At 38.8% G+C, this 18,592-nt stretch overlaps 1 protein-coding gene across 1 annotated transcript in view; it reads left to right on the top strand.

Annotated features, from left to right (window-relative positions):
• The window catches only part of LOC117483744 (receptor-type tyrosine-protein phosphatase N2-like), a 202,235-nt gene extending 189,026 nt beyond the window's left edge, over positions 1-13,209 (top strand). The window contains exons 21-22 of the mRNA XM_034132094.1: positions 5,753-5,826; positions 10,905-13,209. Coding sequence (XP_033987985.1) covers positions 5,753-5,826; positions 10,905-10,976 — 146 coding nt within the window. The 3' untranslated portion in view covers positions 10,977-13,209. The remainder of the gene's footprint in view (positions 1-5,752; positions 5,827-10,904) is intronic.
• Positions 13,210-18,592: the final 5,383 nt, after the last annotated feature.

Here is an 18,592-nt window from a genome sequence, read left to right as displayed (position 1 = left end):
GAGATGGAATAACTGGTGAGAAAAAGATTGAATTTGAAACTCCTCAAACTGCTTTACATCAAACACAGCCGACCTTGAACACTTTATTTGAAGTGTCATCACAGCGAGTCTCTGCAGCACATTGTAAGTGCATTTTAATGACTATAATTACAGCGTTATGTAACAGAAACAGTGATTATGTTCGGGACTGAATATTTAATGAAGTTCATGACATGACATTTAAATGAAGTGTCAGATGCTGTTTTTTGAGTGGGAACAAGTGACTTCTACTTCTTCAGTTTATGTGATTAGGTCGGTTTTTAAGCTGGAGGTTAGACTGACATTTACAGATATAACGTTCTCATGCTAGGAGGAATAAAGTGAAGTGTATCATTTCTGTAACTTCTCTTTGTTATAAGTCCAAATGAGGTAAACATGGAAGCTTAGTCCAGGTGTGTGTGTGTGTGTGTGTGTGTGTGTGTGTGTGTGTGTGTGGGTGTGTGTGTGTGTGTGTGTGTGTGTAGTTGCGTGCGTGCGTGCGTGCGTGCGTGCGTGCGTGCGTGCGTGCATGCGTGCGTGCGTGCGTGCGTGCGTGCGTGCGTGCGTGCTGTAGCAGAACGAGCTCCTGGGTCTTTAATTCAGGATCAAAGGTTCAGTCGGGCATCAGGGGTCTTCCCTCCCCCCGTCACACACTGTGCCCCTCCCTCCTCAACGTCCAGGAGCGAGGAGGGGAGTTAAAGTAGGAGTACATCTGAAGGGGTCCTGAATCAGGAGCTTCCATTTTGACCATCAAGCCAAAACTCAGCATCTCTCTGGATTCAATAATGAAAAAATAGTTTAAATACTAAAGGGAATTCTCCTTTTTTTATTTTAATTTTGAAATCATGTAATTGTAATTTATTTGTTTTATTCAATTTTCATTCATTTTTTTATTATTATTTTGTATTATTTTATTTTATTTAACTTGTATTTAATTGTATTTATTTATTTTAAATATATTTTGGCAACTGAGACTTTCTCCTAAAACTCTAAATATTCATCAGGAGTATTTATCATGACAGAAACTCCTTCAAAGCCTCACAGAAACGTCTCATCTAAGTAAGAACATAAATCCTAAAAACAACTCCTATTCTTCTTCAAATGATCCACTAAATGCTTTCTGTTTAATTCCCATACGAAGCTCCATGTATTGAGTCTCCTCTGAGTTTATATATCATGTAAAAAATATCCTTTGTTCGTCACCACAGCTTGTAAACCCTCCTCCGCTCCACCGCTGCTTTCAGCTCTCCACCCTTTTTTTTTTGGAGCTTTTTGTCCGTCCTGAGAAGCGAGAGGCCCCCAGGTTTGCAGGCTTCCTTCATCCTGATCAAAGACCCTTCCCTCTTCCTCATCTTCCTCCCCCTCGTCCTCCTCTTCCTCCCCCCTCTTCCCTCTCCATTCCCACTCCTTTTCTCCTGAGGAATTAATTGTAAATTCAGGCGAGGATAGCGCTGGTGTTTCAGGGTTGAGGAGGTGTTGCTGCCGTTCTCACGTTTTTAGTTTTCTTCTTTTCTAAAAAAGCCTCCCCCCTCCTCATCCTCCTCCTCCCCCCTCCTCCTCCTCCTCCTTCTCTGTTAAACCCCCTCCTCTTCATCTTAAGAATCCAATGAAACCCATCGAGTACCGGAGAGCTTTTCAGCATCTCTCCATTTCTTGTTCTTTCCCCAGGTCCAGCTGCTGTGCCTCCTTCAGGGTTTCTTTCTCCTCCTCAAGGGCCCTGTCTTTTTAGTTTTGTATATCCCCCCTCCTCCTCCTTCTCCTCTTCTAAAGCTCCCCATACCTCCTCCTCGACCTCCACACTAAAGCGAGGGTGTTGCAGGGGAGGGAATACAAAAATAAGTCCATGGTTTTTATACCATTCCTCCTGTTTTCATGCATCCAAAATCTCATCCAAGGGACCGTTTTCGGCAAATCTGGGGAAAATGACAAGTTTTTCATTCCATATATACATGTCGTTTTTTAATTGTATTTAACAAAAACTCAGCGTTTTTATAATAACAGGGTGTCCGCGGGGTCTTAAAAAGTATTAAAAGTTGATAAATCAATTTAGCGAAAATGAAGGCTATTAAAAAGTATTAAAGGGCATTTTCCAAGGTATTACATTTTGTAGCTTGTTTCCAATAAGTATATAAATTGTCCAAAGAGGTTGTATTCTACAGTCTGCCTGAATGTAATCATTGCGTAGGTGTGTAGTGTGATTCTGTGTAGTTTATTTATGGCATCCCGTTGGGTTTGACGTCATCTGAACAGGACATCGCACGCTCACTGCTTGATAGCGCGCAAAGGTCCGTTTACGCCGGTTGTTAAACAACATCGTTATGGGGAAATGCAAGTCTGCGTCCAAATGGTTGGAAGATAAGGAGGAAGGACAATCAATACTGTATATAGTAAATGTGAGGTAAAGTGTGTCGCCAAGGTAACCGGTTAGAACTCAAAGTGGCGATGAGGTCTTAAAATGTATGGAAAGGGTCCAAAGATCCAAAAATACTTAAAGATAAAAAATACTTAAAGTTCCAAATATACTTAAATACTTAAAGTTCCAAATATACTTAAAGTTCCAAATATACTTAAATACTTAAAGTTCCAAATATACTTAAAGTTCCAAAAATACTTAAATACTTAAAGTTCCAAATATACTTAAAGTTCCAAATATACTTAAATACTTAAAGTTCCAAATATACTTAAAGTTCCAAATATACTTAAATACTTAAAGTTCCAAATATACTTAAAGTTCCAAAAATACTTAAATACTTAAAGTTCCAAATATACTTAAATACTTAAAGTTCCAAATATACTTAAAGTTCCAAATATACTTAAAGTTCCAAAAATACTGAAATACTTAAAGTTCCAAATATACTTAAAGTTCCAAATATACTTAAATACTTAAAGTTCCAAATATACTTAAAGTTCCAAATATACTTAAATACTTAAAGTTCCAAATATACTTAAAGTTCCAAATATACTTAAAGTTCCAAATATACTTAAAGTTCCAAAAATACCGTAAATTCCAAAAATACTTAAAGTTCCAAAAATACTTAAAGTTCCAAATATACTTAAAGTTCCAAAAATACTTAAAGATCCAGAAATACTTCAAGTTCCAAAAATACCGCAAATGGTTGGAAGATAAGGAGGAAGGACAATCAATACTGTATATAGTCAATGTGAGGTAAAGTGTGTCGCCATGTAACCGGTTAAAACTGGAAGTGGCAGGTAGGTCTTAAAATGTATGGAAAGGGTCTAAAAAAGGTCTTAAAAGGTCTTACATTTGACTTCAGGATTCCTGCATATACCCTGAATATGCAACATACAATATATCAAATGCACATTTAAGACCTAAGAAATATATAAAATAATGCAAGTGACACAATGGTGCATCAACTATCAACTATATAGTTCATAGTTGAAAGTGTTTGTCATAACCTTTATTGTCCATCAGCGTATTCAGAGGTTTTTATGCCATATATTCATGTTTTAATCTTATTTAAGAATTAAACCATAAGCTGTTTCTCCTTGTTAATGCATGTACCCGATATAACAACATTCTAAATTGTATGATAAAACATGACGTTGAAGGAGGTCTAGTTTTAAGATTATATTTCACATCATTCATCCAAATCTGTAAAGTAACTAAAGTGAGTAAGAGTAAAAGTACACGATGTACCCCTGAATTGTCGTGGAGTAGTAGTACAAGTACCTCTAAATTGTACTGAGTAAATGTACTTAGTTACACCACTGCTGAAGACGTAAAGAAAACGATAAATGGTGCAGAAGACAAAACGGTGCAAGTAAGGGAGAGTTTTCCCACAAAGACGGAAATCTTTTTAATGTATTTCTTATATATACCTTCCATTTTGAGGTTTTTCAGAACCAGCACAAAGGCCCTCAGCTTGTTAAGCCCTCCCTAAAAAGAAAAAAGCAGAGAGCGGCGTGTTGCAGCTTTCCTGGCTAAAAGGGAGTCCATTGTGTTGTTAAAAAAAAGGCTCTGAAAAACCTGTGAAACTGAACAAGAACACGGTGTGAATGCGCCGCTGCTCTCCCACCATTCACGCTGTTGTTTTTATGCAGCCAGGAAGAAGCAATGTTATTATCTGTCACTACAAGAAAGGACTAAAGAACATTACTGCGCTTTTGGTTTCCTCGGGATGAAAGGAGGAGAAGGGAAAAACAAATTACATTTTATTTCTCTTGTTCTTTGGGAATTTAATTGTGTCTCTCTTGTTTCCCAGTCTTAAGCGGTTTCTCTCTGTTTTACCTTTATTTGTCTGTGTTTCTTCTCCGTTGTCAACGTATATTTGCGTACCTGTAGACATTAGTTGTCTTCACATTAAGAGAGGACATGAGGACATTGTGATCTTAATGTGAGTTTTAGTTGGATTTTTCTGCCAGCAGTTGTTTGTCTGAAAAAGAAATCTCATTAACATATATTTATATAAAAATCTCTTTTCGTGAAAGTGCATTAAGAGCCTCAGAAGCCAAGTCTTACATCTTGAAACGCATTAGTGTTTCAGGCTTTTAAGGCATTTTCTAACCTTCCTTTATTCTTCCATTTGCACCTATTTCACTCCTTAGAAAGCCTCAGACTTTATTCAGGTTATTTCTGAGGACGCTTTGACAAATAAATGTACAAAAAGACACAATTTATCAGCAAATGTTCATTTCTGGAGAAAACAACCCCCCTCTATATACATATGTTTTAAACATTCACAGTATTTGATATGGGAAACATGTTACATTTACTAAAAGAGATGATAGTAACCTTGACAATATTAGTCAATTTCACTGATAATTGTATCTTTATAAATAGTTATGTAAAGAAAAACACAAATACTTCAAAATATGTCTGAATTAAGAGCTCTTCAACTCTTAAGGCTTGTTTTTACCATAGAGAAAGCAAAGACATTTTTGTTCAACAATATAAAATCAGTAAATAATTTGAATCGAAAAACAGAGGTTGCTAACATGTGTCTAAATGAGACGACTAAACGTCATCATGCCCAACATTAGCCTCCTTTAGCTTAGCGGTGGTGACGTGAAGTCATGTGACCGTGCTGTAGTTCCTTTATAGCCCAACATTAGCCTCCTTTAGCTTAGCGGTGGTGACGTGAAGTCATGTGACCGTGCTGTAGTTCCTTTATAGACCAACATTAGCCGCCTTTAGCTTAGCGGTGGTGACGTGAAGTCATGTGACCGTGCTGTAGTTCCTTTATAGCCCAACATTAGCCACCTTTAGCTTAGCGGTGGTGACGTGAAGTCATGTGACCGTGCTGTAGTTCCTTTATAGCCCAACATTAGCCAACTTTAGCTTAGCGGTGGTGACGTGAAGTCATGTGACCGTGCTGTAGTTCCTTTATAGCCCAACATTAGCCTCCTTTAGCTTAGCGGTGGTGACGTGAAGTCATCAGACCGTGCTGTAGTTCCTTTATAGCCCAACATTAGCCTCCTTTAGCTTAGCGGTGGTGACGTGAAGTCATGTGACCGTGCTGTAGTTCCTCTATAGCCCAACATTAGCCACCTTTAGCTTAGCGGTGGTGACGTGAAGTCATGTGACCATGCTGTAGTTCCTTTATAGCCCAACATTAGCCGCCTTTAGCTTAGCGTAGTGTGTGTGCAGAGAGGATGAATGTAATCTTGTGTTCTGAAGCGAGTCTGTATGAAACAGCAGACTGACAGATGTTAGCCGGATTATCTTGCTGCTCGTTTCATGTGTGTGTGTTTCTCTTTGTGTGTGTGACAGGTGCCAAGGAGATTGATATTGCAGCGACTCTGGAGCACCTGAGGGACCAGAGGCCAGGAATGGTTCAGACCAAGGTAACACACACACACACACACACACACACACACACACACACACACCTGGATATGTTTGTTCATGTAGACAAATTGGAGTCAAACAGGCCATGAAAGCCGATGCAGTTAATATAAAATATATATATTTTAAAACAGCAGATTTGACTCATATCTCTTGTTTTAAAGTGTGTTAAACAAGTATTTGTATTATATTGTATTTATTTAATGAACTAATTATTTATTTATTTATAATTTTTTATAATTCTTTTAAATAATTGTATGAATATATATATTTTTTTATTATTATTATTTAGTGGTTTCAAAGTTGCTCAAACCGCCGACCTCTGCATAAAACCTTATTTTATCTGAAAGTCAGAAACCTTGCTGGTGTTCTTTATGCCCCGTTGAGAGAAAAGCTGGATTTGATGGGGGGTTTTTTCTTTCTTCGGCTCATCCCTTCGCATCAGGCAAGATCAATCGATTTGTAAAAAAGTAATTCAGCAGGGATTAAAGTCGAGCCTGCACACATCACAGAGGGGTACTGTAGAGAAACCAAATGTCCGGGGATAACCTGCTAAAACCTCCCAAAGGTAAAACTATCTGAGGCCGAGCTTTGAGGTTCTTTTAACTTAATGAAAAAATTGTAAAAGAAAAAGTAGATAAAATTGATATGGAGCTCATTTTTGGGAAATAGAAGATTTTAGGTAATGAAAGTTAAACACACATATATTTTAAATAATAATAATAATAATAATAATAATAATAATAATAATAATAATAATAATAATAATAATAATAATAATAATAATAATAATAATAATAATAATAATAATAATAATGAAAATAATAATAATAATAATAATAATAATAATAATAATAATAATAATAATAATAATAATAATAATAATAATAATAATAATAATAATACATTTTGTAGTGCTATCCAACACATTTTCTTAATAATACAAAAAATAATAATATTACTAATACATTTTATTTTCTAAATATTTAAAGACACTTTATATAAACACGGTATTTTCTTATATAAAACACACTTAAAATACACACAATTACACACTAAAAGCAGCGTGGCTTGTGCAGTCGACAGATTTGTAAGACTTTTTTAAGGTTTAAAAGTAATACACTTATTACACACTGGACAGTAACCTCACATCCTCAGAGCTTATCCTAAAACAACCAATAACACATTTTATTTTCAGAGTATTTAAAGACACTTTAAATAAACAGGGTATTTTCTTTTATATAAAAACACACTTAAAATACAAGACACACAATTACACACTAAAAGCTGCTTGGTTTAGATTGATGCTTTAACTAAACATGTCAAACTCAAGGCCCGGGGGCCAAATCAGGCCCGTGGTGGATTTAATTTCGGCCCGCAGGATCATTTCTAATTACTATTAGATCTGGCCCGCCGGTATATTGCACGTACACCTTCACTCAATCCTGAGGGTCTCCTCAGCTCAGAGCCTGACCCCAAACATTGATGAACTTGCACCCAAGATGAGATGCCAAGTATCTGGCTTGAACTAGCATCACAGAGCAGCAACCTGAGTTTACATGGATGTTTCCTTCTGCACTTTCTTTCTTGAGACAACAGGGCATGTTTGGTTTGTTCTTTGAGGGAAATGTTTTTTTTTAAGCTGTTGTTGGCCTGTGGAAAAATGTAATCATAAGAAATGACTCTGCAGATCGAGCCATAAGAAATGAATGCAACTGATTATTTAATGTTTAATATTGTTTTTATAGGCAATAATTTAAGCTGTGTTAGTTCCAGGTTTAATATGTGCAATAAGTTCATTTCAATACATTTTGTAATAAACATTGAACCAGTCCGGCCCTCGACTAGTACCTATTTTTTTATTTTGGCCCACTGTGTATTTGAATTTGACACCCCTGCTTTAGACATATTGCAACTTTTTTAAGGTTTTAAGTCCCTTTTGATATGCTACACTCATTAAAAACACACTGTACAGTAACCTCACATATTTCCCCGTCTCACGGTACGCCGGGTCAGTCTGGAAACTTCAATTACCGGCTGATCTGTGGACATAATTAGAAAGGAGAGCCAGGATGTGTGTAAAACATTGGTGCTATCGATCCGGCTTTATTAAAGCGTGTTTCCTGAGCCAACGGCTGTCACGCTGCTCCTCTCTCATCGATCCCCTCGAGTCCCAGCCACACCGCTCAGGTTTCATTTCAGATTCTGAAGAGGGATGATGTTGTGTGTCTTCCCCTTCCTGTAATGATACTATACATGCAGTCATCATAAGCATGGAAAGGTCTTCTAAATTGGACGTCTAAGTAATTCCAAAAAGGCATTTTAGAGCAATGCAAGGCTCCAAAACTATAATAGACAATGCTGTGTTTGCATCTGTCATCCTGTTCTTACCATGTTGTTATGTACAGGCTATATGAAGCTCGAAAAGGAGTGTATACTGCCTTTAATTGAACTATATATTGTATATTGTATATGTATATTGAACTTTAATTCCTATAAGTGCTATTGTTTGAAATGCATGATGATTTGCGTCCCTTGTCGGACGTGTTGATTGTCTGTTTTTTGTCCGAAAGATATGTCGCTTTAAATGTTATGCTGCAAGGAATTGTGGACCCCGTTTTATCCTTTTTATATTTGGTTAACCTGTTACGCACCGCCCCCCCCGGTACCGGGCGGATAAACGCGTCATTTGCAGGAAACAACGTCTAATGAATCTTAATATTTAATAAACTATGAATGTTGTATATCCATGTAACAGGAAGAAACTCAGCTAACTGATCTTTTAAAAAAAAAATCTCCAAAAAAACCCACAATGCTAACACTCAGCCTCTGAATTACCCACGAGCGAAAAAATGTAACCTAAAACGGCACCTAAACTCACTCATAACTCCCTTATTACTTATCCTAGATGCACAGCCAACCCATCGATTAGCATCTCCTGGAGACACATAATCTGGGGGTGCCCACCTCAACACTCAGTGATAAACATTTGCGACGCTATAAACGAAAGCGTACATCAGAACATATGGAGCTAGGTAGCTAGAAACGCTAACATGGCTTACCTTGGACAAAACTGGTCTTCAATGGCATTAAAATGATAAAAAAACGATGCTGCAGTTAATCCATAGGTTCATCCAATGTATCTGTGCCCTCTTTGAAATGATTTCTGATAATCCATAAGCAATAAAACTGCTTTTTCGTTTCCAAATGTCAGAGCTAGAGATAGGTCCACTCTGATGCTAAATTACATGCGCGAAGCCCCCACCTCTTCTCTTCACAACCTGTGTGTGTGGGGGACTCCCCCTTCGATTCTATTGGCTCTAACGGTCAGAAAGAGGTGTCAACCATCCAAATCGACCAAGGGGGGCCAGAGATATGGAAAAAAAATTACCCAAATCACCTCAGAGGTGGGGTGGTTTTGGCCTAAACCTCTCTAAAAAGGTCAAATGTCACTTGTTTTGCATCAATCTTGATACAGGGTACTTATTATATGTTGTACTTTGGATTCCTAAAGCTTTTAGTCTACTAACCCATCATCCAAGGGTAGTTTTCACTATAAGTAAAAAAGAATTTTTGGACGGACACTATAATTTACAGTTTTTTTACTATGTAAAATCTGAATTTTCTTTAAAATAAAAAACATCTATATTGATTCTGACACTTCTACATCCAACTCACAGATGTAACCTTGCTTTGATAAAATAAATTATTCATATAACCCTTTTAGAAGTTAAGTTGTAGTCATTTGTTTTGGGCATGTCATTTTCGAGCCTGAAACATGAAAAACAGGCTTAGGTGCTTAACAGGTTAAGGATGGTCCAGTGTATCCTTTGCCAAAGGACATAATAAAGGAAGCATTACATCTCCTTTCCTTAGCATTTCGAGCATTGGACCAACTTTTTAGCATGTCTGCATCTTAGGTACTTCCAGATCATTTCACCCAGTTCAATTATATAAGAGCCATCTTTCCACCTTTAAGCTCTTTTCTGCTCTTTGGTTTTAGCGCCTGGCCGACGCGCTCACACATCACTCAGAGATATATTGTTCGTTTTTGGTACATTTATTTCCATGTTCGTTCTCTTCTTCAAACACAAACGAAGGTATCTTACCAGACGATATTGAAACAGTTTTCTTCACTTAAATAAACAAATCATATCTTCTCTGCAGTGCAATGCAGCGGTCAAAAAACCGTGTGGCTTCACAACCAAAATAGCACCCAGAGTGTAATCAGCAGGACTCTTTTAACCAGCTGAGGCAATCGCAGCACCAATCAGCCGCTCCGCCCAACCGTGGCTGTGGATCCCGATCAAATGACACCAAACAATTATACTCCATTACATACATTAAATGATTAAATAATAAAAATAATAAATCAACGTTTTGGCTCCTACAAATTACTTAACAAAATAAAACCCCAGCTCATATATCAGTGGCCAATAACAGGATTAGGAAAGACTGCATCTTGTGGATCCTGAAGCTTAATTTCAACAGAAGGAACTTGAGAGTTTTATGGAGTTCCTTTGTTTATCTCCAACAAGTTACAATCCCTTTTGTCTAGCCTTGATTCAATGGCCTTATGGACTATTTCCTCCTCTCTCTTTCCCGTCGCATTTTGATTAATGACAAACAAACTCTTGTGTCATTTTTTTTTTGTCATTTTGTAAACATTGATATGAAACCAGTTCAACAGCAACATCCTGGATGCATGACCACTTCCTGTTGGCCGTACGGTAAAATCCGCAATGACTATAATCGCTGTTCCTTGTTAGCTCTTGTCTCTAAAACCATTTGTACAGAAACTATAACCGAGCCTTGAAGAAGTAGAAGCAGATGGTTTTGGACTGAGTTTGTTTAGCAACTCAAAGATCACCTGGAGACAAAAGAGTGAGAGACTTCAGTGAGTAATAAAAACACGGAGAAAAGCTGGTATTTCTGTGGGATGTTGTTCACCAGCCAAAGCTTTTTGCTTAAGGGCTCTTTGGCAGTGAAATCAAACCGGTGACTCATCCTTCTTGCTTTCCAGAGTTGTATACCCACAGTCCTTTTCACTTTCTTTTCTTTCCTCTCTTTCCTGCAGGATCAGTTTGAGTTTGCGTTGACGGCCGTCGCTGAGGAGGTGAACGCCATCTTGAAAGCTCTTCCTCAGTAGAGAAGAACCAGATGGACCTCCTCTTCTTCCTCCTATGTCTCACCTAGAGGACTTTCCTCTTCCCATCGCCTCAACTTCCTGTTTCCATCTTCTCCTTTCTCCTCATCTGTTCCTCTTGCTTCCTTCCCACCTTGTCTCCTCTTGTATTAACTTCTCCTCTTTCCAACCCTACCCCCCTCTCCTCTCCTTTTCCTTTTCCCATCCCACTTTTTCCAAACTCCTTCTCAACATTCGTCCTTTCCCTTCTGCCTTTCTTTAATTATAAATGTCTCCTTATGTTTACTAGTTTTCTCCTCTCGTCTCCTACCCTGTTACCTCATCCTCGCCTCCTTTCCTTTTCCCATCCCAGTTATCCTAATCTCCTTTAGTCCTTTGGTCCAATTACTTCCTTGTTTCCTCCCTATCTCCTCAACTTTTCTCCTTACCCTTTGGTCGTCTTTCTCCCAATGTGTCCTCCTTTTCCTACCCTAACTTTCCTCATTTCCTCCCCTTGTCTCCTCCTCCTTGTTCCCACTCATCCTCCCCCTCTCTTCTTGCATCCCAGTAAACATTGTGTCAGGAATCCTTTGAATCCTGAAAATAGACCTTCCTTCTGTTGTAATGATCCATACAGCCTGTTTTTCCAAAGTGACATTTAGACACATTTTCATAGATGGATACAAAAGTTTCTGTGGTATATTTATCATAGTTTTCTGTTTGATTGCTATTTGTTTCGCGTGTGTTTGTATCACAGAGTCGTATTTGTGTTTTCAGAGCTATGCTTTCTGATATGTTCAAAGTCAAAGTGCAACTCATCTGTGATTTTAGATCAGATTTCTCTTTCTTAACGGTGATGAAAAACTGCCAATTGGGTGTTTCCAAAGTTTGTGAGTCCATCTTCAAATGTCCTGTTATTGTGAGGAAGATCTTGGTACTGGATGTGAGCTGGGATAACAGATTATTCTTTCATGTTTCATTCTCATTATCCAAGTAGGAGCAATATAGTTTCTCCAACCTGAATCGGCTTGTCACTGAAGTCACACTCATGTCTGCCTTAATAAAAAAAACACATTTAGCCACGTGGAAACTCGGCTAGTTGGTAACACTTCATTTTAAAATGGCTTTAATCCTTAATCTCAAAGCTTTGTCTCTGATAAAACCAGAAGAACATGCATTGTTTGGTTATCTTTGGGCAGGAAGTTACTTTCTTGGGCAGTGATCTTATGTACTAAAGAATACATAAATGAACACTGGGAAGAGGCCATTTTAAAATCAAGTGTTTCTGACCAGTCTTTCAAGGTTAAATAAAATAGTCTTGCTTCTGAATAGCAGTTCTTCTATGTAGCATTAATGGATGATTTGTACATGTTTAGTAGCTATAACTATTGTTTTTCTGTGACACTCATCAGCGTGTTTCCCCCGGTAACCCTAACCCTAACCCTAACCCTAAAACAACTTGGTTTGACGTGCTGTAACATCCATTATCTTAAGATACGTAAAACAGCTTGTGTAAAATCAACTTAATTTCAATACTTTCAATTCATTTTACGAGCAGTTTTAATGATCCTTTACCCCAAAAATCTCCCTGTCCGGTCTTATTTAAATCACTATTAATATGACTTACGCTTTAGTGCATGGTTATTTATCAGCAGATGGGTGTGCTGTATTTTCCCGAGGCCTCAAGGAGATCTTAGCAAACAAACAAATGGTGACTGTGTATTGCACCCAGAGGCTCCGAGGATCTTAAAAGTGCAAAAGCCAAGGTCTTAACTGAGCAGATGATGGCTAAAGGGAGTTGAGAAGTTGCTGCAGTGTGGATGTGATGTAATACTGCAGCAAGCTGGTGTCATGTTGTTGGAATCTGATCCAGTTTTCATCACAAATTTGAAAACATGTTTGATGTAGAAGACTATCTTAATGCTTCTGCCTTTTAAAAGATACCATAATATAAGTTATACAATTGTGGAAATATGTGAAACTGCTTGGAAGAATTGAAATTATCTGATTCTAACAGACATTTTTAAAGAGTCAAATGTTAAAACAAGTGGGTTTTTTTCTTGCTCAAAATGTTCCCCATGCTTCTCTGTCTCTTTCACTCTCCATCGAGTCTCAATAGATGGCTGGTCTGTTGCATTAACACTCTGTACATAAACCAACAAAAAAGAAAAAAAAACAGAAGATATTTTGTTCTATTGGTGTAAACAAATTGTGAATAAAGTCTAATTGTCGACGCAGTATCGTGATGCAATCCTGATTAGTGAGTTTTGTCTTTTTTCTTACATAAAACGTGTGCTTAGGATGTAATTGTACACAATCATTCGCACCATCTGTGTGCCCGGAGAAACATCTGTTCTGGTTTATAAGCACCGAACACCCGGCTGCATTTTAAATCCCTCCGACGTCAGGTGATAGAAAACACCATCCTGCAGCTCGTATTTTAACATATCCATCATATTTAATCCAAACTCATGTGGTGGAAGTGTTCAGGAACTCCTTCTCCTCTCCTTCAATAGTTTACAATAAGTGCAAATAAACATGAAGTAAAGATAGCAAGAATCCTGAAAGGACATTTAAAAGCATTTCTAAGTGATACGAACAGAATTAGGTTTTGAAATCAGTCTACAAATTCATTCAATCAATTTTATTTATCACACAAAATCATACAAGGTACAACTCCAGCGAAATGCTATACCGTGGTCACGTACAAATCGGTCTGCAAGAGTTCTCTACTCTGTGAGATCAAAACGTTGTCACCTGACCGAATGGTACCGTTCAGACAACCAAAGTCAATGCTGATTTGATATATATGAATGCACCTGCCCATTACCTGATCAAGTTAGATGCCACCTATCACAGTGCGCTGAGATTTGTTACAAACTGTAAAGCACTTACTCATCACTGTACCCTGTATTCCAGGGCAGGTCTGCCTTCACTTACTGTACGGAGACTCAGTCGTTGGTACATGTTCGTCTATAAAGCCATGCTGGGTAAACTACCACCTTACATCTGCTCTCTGATCTCACAGAGAGTCGCAAGTAGCTATTGCCTGAGATCCCAGGATGTGTTTTTATTACATGTACCAAGTGACTCTTTTAGGCACTAACACTTTTATGTGCGCTGCCCCCTCTAGCTTGGAGCGTTTTGGTTCCCCTGCATCATTTTAAAGCACAGCTTGAGGAAATGATATTTGATACTCCTGGTACCTGTCTTTGTGAATAAGTTTGTTAAGTGTACCCGTGTCATTATGTTCTATGTGTCCTTTTTGGTTTTCTGTTACATGTGTAGCCAATGTGCGGCGGGTCTCCCTTGTAAAAGAGATCGTTAATCTCAATGGGATCTTTACCTGGATAAATAAAGGCTACAAACAAACAAAGTTTTACATTGGAAAAATAAATCACTCTATTTCCTCCATTCAGAATATCACTTATGAAAATGGAAAATGTCAATATAGGCTCTATATACCTACACACATATACTATGAGCTGTGCTTGTCTTCGACCAGTTAAAATCTATTATTGGTTTTATTTCTCCTCACCATATATATAAGTACAAAAATAATGAAAACAGATCTGCTAATAGAGCAAGTGAGAATGTGCTTGTTATGATTGGATATTTAGAACTTGTGATTAGCTGGGAAAAGGTATTTTTGAACTATACATGTATTTGACCAGAATCAGGAGATGCTGTGTTAAGAAATAAGCCACACATGCTCAAACGTGTTCTAATAATAGCTTGCATTTATATAGCGCCTTTCAAGGACCCAAGGTCGCTGTACAGTAATAGGGCAAAAACAAACATAACAAAACAAAAGTCAGACAGACAAAACAACAGATCGATTAGGGGCCGAAAGCCTTGGCAAACAGATGGGACTTGAGGCCCTTTTGAAGGCGTCGAGTGTGGGGATGTTGCGAATCTCCGTTCCAGAGGGTGGGGGCTGCCACACTGTAGGCTCTGTCCCCGAAGGTTCGCAGTTTGGTGCGGGGGGGTGGTGAGCAGGCCAGAGTCTGAGGACCGCAGGTTCCGGGGTGGGGCATGTGGGTGAAGGATGTCCGATAGGTACTGGGGGGCAAGGGCATGGAGGGACTTGTAGGTAAGGAGGAGTACTTTGTAAGATATACGGGACTTGACCGGCAGCCAGTGTAGGTGGATGAGGGTGGGAGTGATGTGCTGCCACGGCTTTGTGTGTGTGAGTACCCTAGCAGCACAGTTTTGGACAAACTGGAGCCTGTCCAGGGTTTTGTTGGGAACCCCGAACAGGACACCATTGCAGTAGTCCAAGCGGGTGGTGACAAATGCATGTACTAGGGTTTCGGCAACCGACTCCGAGAGTGACGGTCGGAGTCTGATTTCTGGTGTTAGTTGGTGACTTTCCAATATAAATGTAAAAAAACGTTTCATCTGAGAAACAACTGAAAATAAGGTGTTTTTAAGAGTCTTTGTCTAAAAACAAGACCCTTTGTCGCACTGCTTTGTTACTTCTTAACTCATCAGGTCTTATATCAAGTGACATATTCTGAGTAGAAATTAGACGCATACACCTAGGCCATAAAACCCTTTATCCAACGCCTGCACATTGGCCTGGTACTAATATATGTTCTGGTTGTATTGCAATAAACCCAAAGATCTCAAAGGTTTCCAGTCTTTTTCTTTAGATATCCAAAAATACCCGCCCTCAGCCTTTGTATAAGATGCACATTTGACTCCACATCTGTTTTACTACCTAGCTGCAGTACTTAAAGAGTATATAGTACTGTAGGTAATTCATGTATCTTCTTTTTAGGTCAAGTTTGGAGTTTGATGCAGAAGAGTTTTGGTAGAAGATGTGTCTCAACAAGTCCTTACTTTGTATTGCAGTGGTATAATATGCCGCTGATGTTGAAGAAGAAAAAATCCCACATGTACAGTAGAGACACAGATTTGAATAAAATGACATATTGAGAAATAATAAAATGTATGTCTTGTACTCACTTTGACACGTAGGCATATTTGAAACTGTACAAAGAGGAAGTGGACAGGTTTTAAAAAGCCCTGAGAGGTCATGAAACTCACTCAACCAAAAAATTACTTTGAGAACGTTTAATTAATACAAGTTTAAAGGAAAATAAAACATGATTGCCTCAAGTTTTGATATCCCCCCAAGACAGCAGTATTACACACAGACTCACAGTACTTTATTTTACATCTAAACAAGATGCTCGAACATGCAGTTATAATTTCATTGTGGCTCTAAATCCCCACACTGTTTCAGAGAGAAATGCTGTTAGATGTTCTCCTGCAGGCTAATGAGGTTCCCTGAAAGTCAGCAGTCGTGTTATTTTGTAAAAACCATGGAGTGGCTTTTTCACTGTGTCACTGTCGGGCTGCTAATGGGCCATTATTATTCTTGTAGCGAGAAGAAAAAGCTGATTGCAGTTTACAGATGGATGCAGGAGTTTTGTTCTGAAACGAGACGTCTGCGGTTTTAGTTTGTCCCCTTTATTCTGCGAGCAGCGAACACACACACACACACACTCCAACAGTGTGTGTGTGTGTGTGTGTGTGTGTGTGTGTGTGTGTGTGTGTGTGTGTGTGTGTGTGTTTGTGTGTGTGTGTGTGTGTGTGTGTGTGTGTGTGTGTGTGTGTGTGTGTGTGTGTCCTAGCATTACCGTCCTTGTGGGGACCTAAATCTGTTTACACAGTCACGTGTGGGGACTGGCTTCCCTTATGGGGACAAAATGGAGGTCATTAATTTCAGGGTGAAGACTTGGTTAGGTTAAGGGTTAGGGTTAGGGTAAGGGTGTCTGTGTGTCTGTGTGTGTGTGTGTGTGTGTGTGTGTGCGTGCGTGCGTGCGTGCGTGCGTGCGTGCGTGCGTGCGTGCGTGCGTGCGTGCGTGCGTGCGTGCGTGCGTGCGTGCGTGCGTGCGTGTGTGCGTGTGTGTGTGTGTTCATTGAAAGACACTGTGACTCATCATCTCTGAAATGTCAGCGTGTCACTGAGAATGGCAATCAGCTTGTCAAAACAGTCACTGAATATTTACCTGAGGGTTGACTGAATACATGAATAAAACACACAGCTTCCTGTTGCTGAGTACCTGATTAAAGGGCAACATGGCTCCACACACATGGATGTTTTAGACATATTTAACTAGGTACTAAAGTCATACACTGTGTGCACAACATGTTTTGGCAATTATTATTTATTTCTAACGTAATATAACCCTAACCCTTGAACAGTCCACTTGAGCTCTTAGCCTCACAAACTTGGATGAAATCATCAAAAAAACATTGACAATGATTTGTTTTTTGAGCAAATCTTATTTTGCTTATCTTGGTTTTTTATGATTTGTTATGATAGTTGTAAAATGGTAATGCAAAGTATTAATTTTGGAGGGAATTCAAACTGTATAGATAATAAATATTGGCCATTAATGTTGCTTTTGTGCTCATTCGTATGGAAACATTTGTGTGCCAACTTTATTTTGGACCGTGTTGCCGTGCACACACTATTCAAAGCTAAAACCGTTATTGTGAATGGAGATTACACGCGTCCAAAATAGATTTCCCAGTTTAGCCAATCCCCGGTGATATTGAGTGGCAAAAGTCACCTCAGATGTGCTAGAGGTCACCATTTCCAGTTGGTGAGTCTGTGGATATGTGGATGTTTTAATGCCTTTATCGTGTGCTATGTAGTAGGATTTTGATCTTCTGTGGAACATGCAGGAGGGCGTCCAGAACAAATGTCCTTATGGGTTTAATAAAGTGTATTTACATTACACATCATTACATATCATTTAGCTGACGCTTTTATCCAAAGCGAGTATTGTGGAAAATAACTCAATCGAGTCCATCGGAAAAAATGACTTCCTGTTACTCTAAAGATTAGGAATCGTGGAAATTCATATAACATTGAATGCAACCAATCCTAAAGAGAACAAGGGGGTATTTTCCAGCAGACTTGAATCAAATGTTTCTGCTTCCTCTGTATAAACTGGTGACTGTGACAATACAAAGGTTGTTCCACTAGTGTGAACGCGTCGTAACGAAGGTGAGCGAGGGCCCTTTAAATGATTTCAGCCCAATTTCCAAGTGATATTTACAACCCAATTAACATCATACAGCGTTCAGGTGTTATGGCACGGCACTCTGCAGGATTTCAACCATTATCATTTCAACTGGCAAACAGACCTGAAGGAAATTATTATTAAAATGGAGAAAGAAATACATTTTCTTTCATTTAAATCAACCCCTCAGATCTTTTTCTCATTACTGCCTCGTCCAATCTGATTACTAATGGCCACGGCTGTGACTCCCAGACTTTGTGAGGGACACTTCTGGCATTTAGTTGATCATTTGCATCGGTGTAACACGTGCGGTGACCCCAATATCGCCCTCCGTCACTCATCATTAGCACGTTTATAAGCACGCGGCCAATGGCGGCTCTCGTGGGGAATTTCAACCATTTGCATAGAAAAATTGCTTTTCCTCCGCGCGACGAGGAAAGACTGTTTTGCATAATTACGAATGATGTGACGTGAACACGTTGGAGAGTTATGAGGAGAAAGGGACTGTGATGGATATGATGTGTGTCCGTGGACTTTAAAGGGAGAAGCTGATTTGGTTTCATGATTTGTTTCAACGTGGAGACTTATTTTATTAAG

This window comes from Trematomus bernacchii, unplaced genomic scaffold (assembly GCF_902827165.1).
Source record: "Trematomus bernacchii unplaced genomic scaffold, fTreBer1.1, whole genome shotgun sequence".
Lineage (NCBI taxonomy): Eukaryota > Metazoa > Chordata > Actinopteri > Perciformes > Nototheniidae > Trematomus > Trematomus bernacchii.
This window is presented reverse-complemented; position numbering and strand designations above follow the sequence as displayed.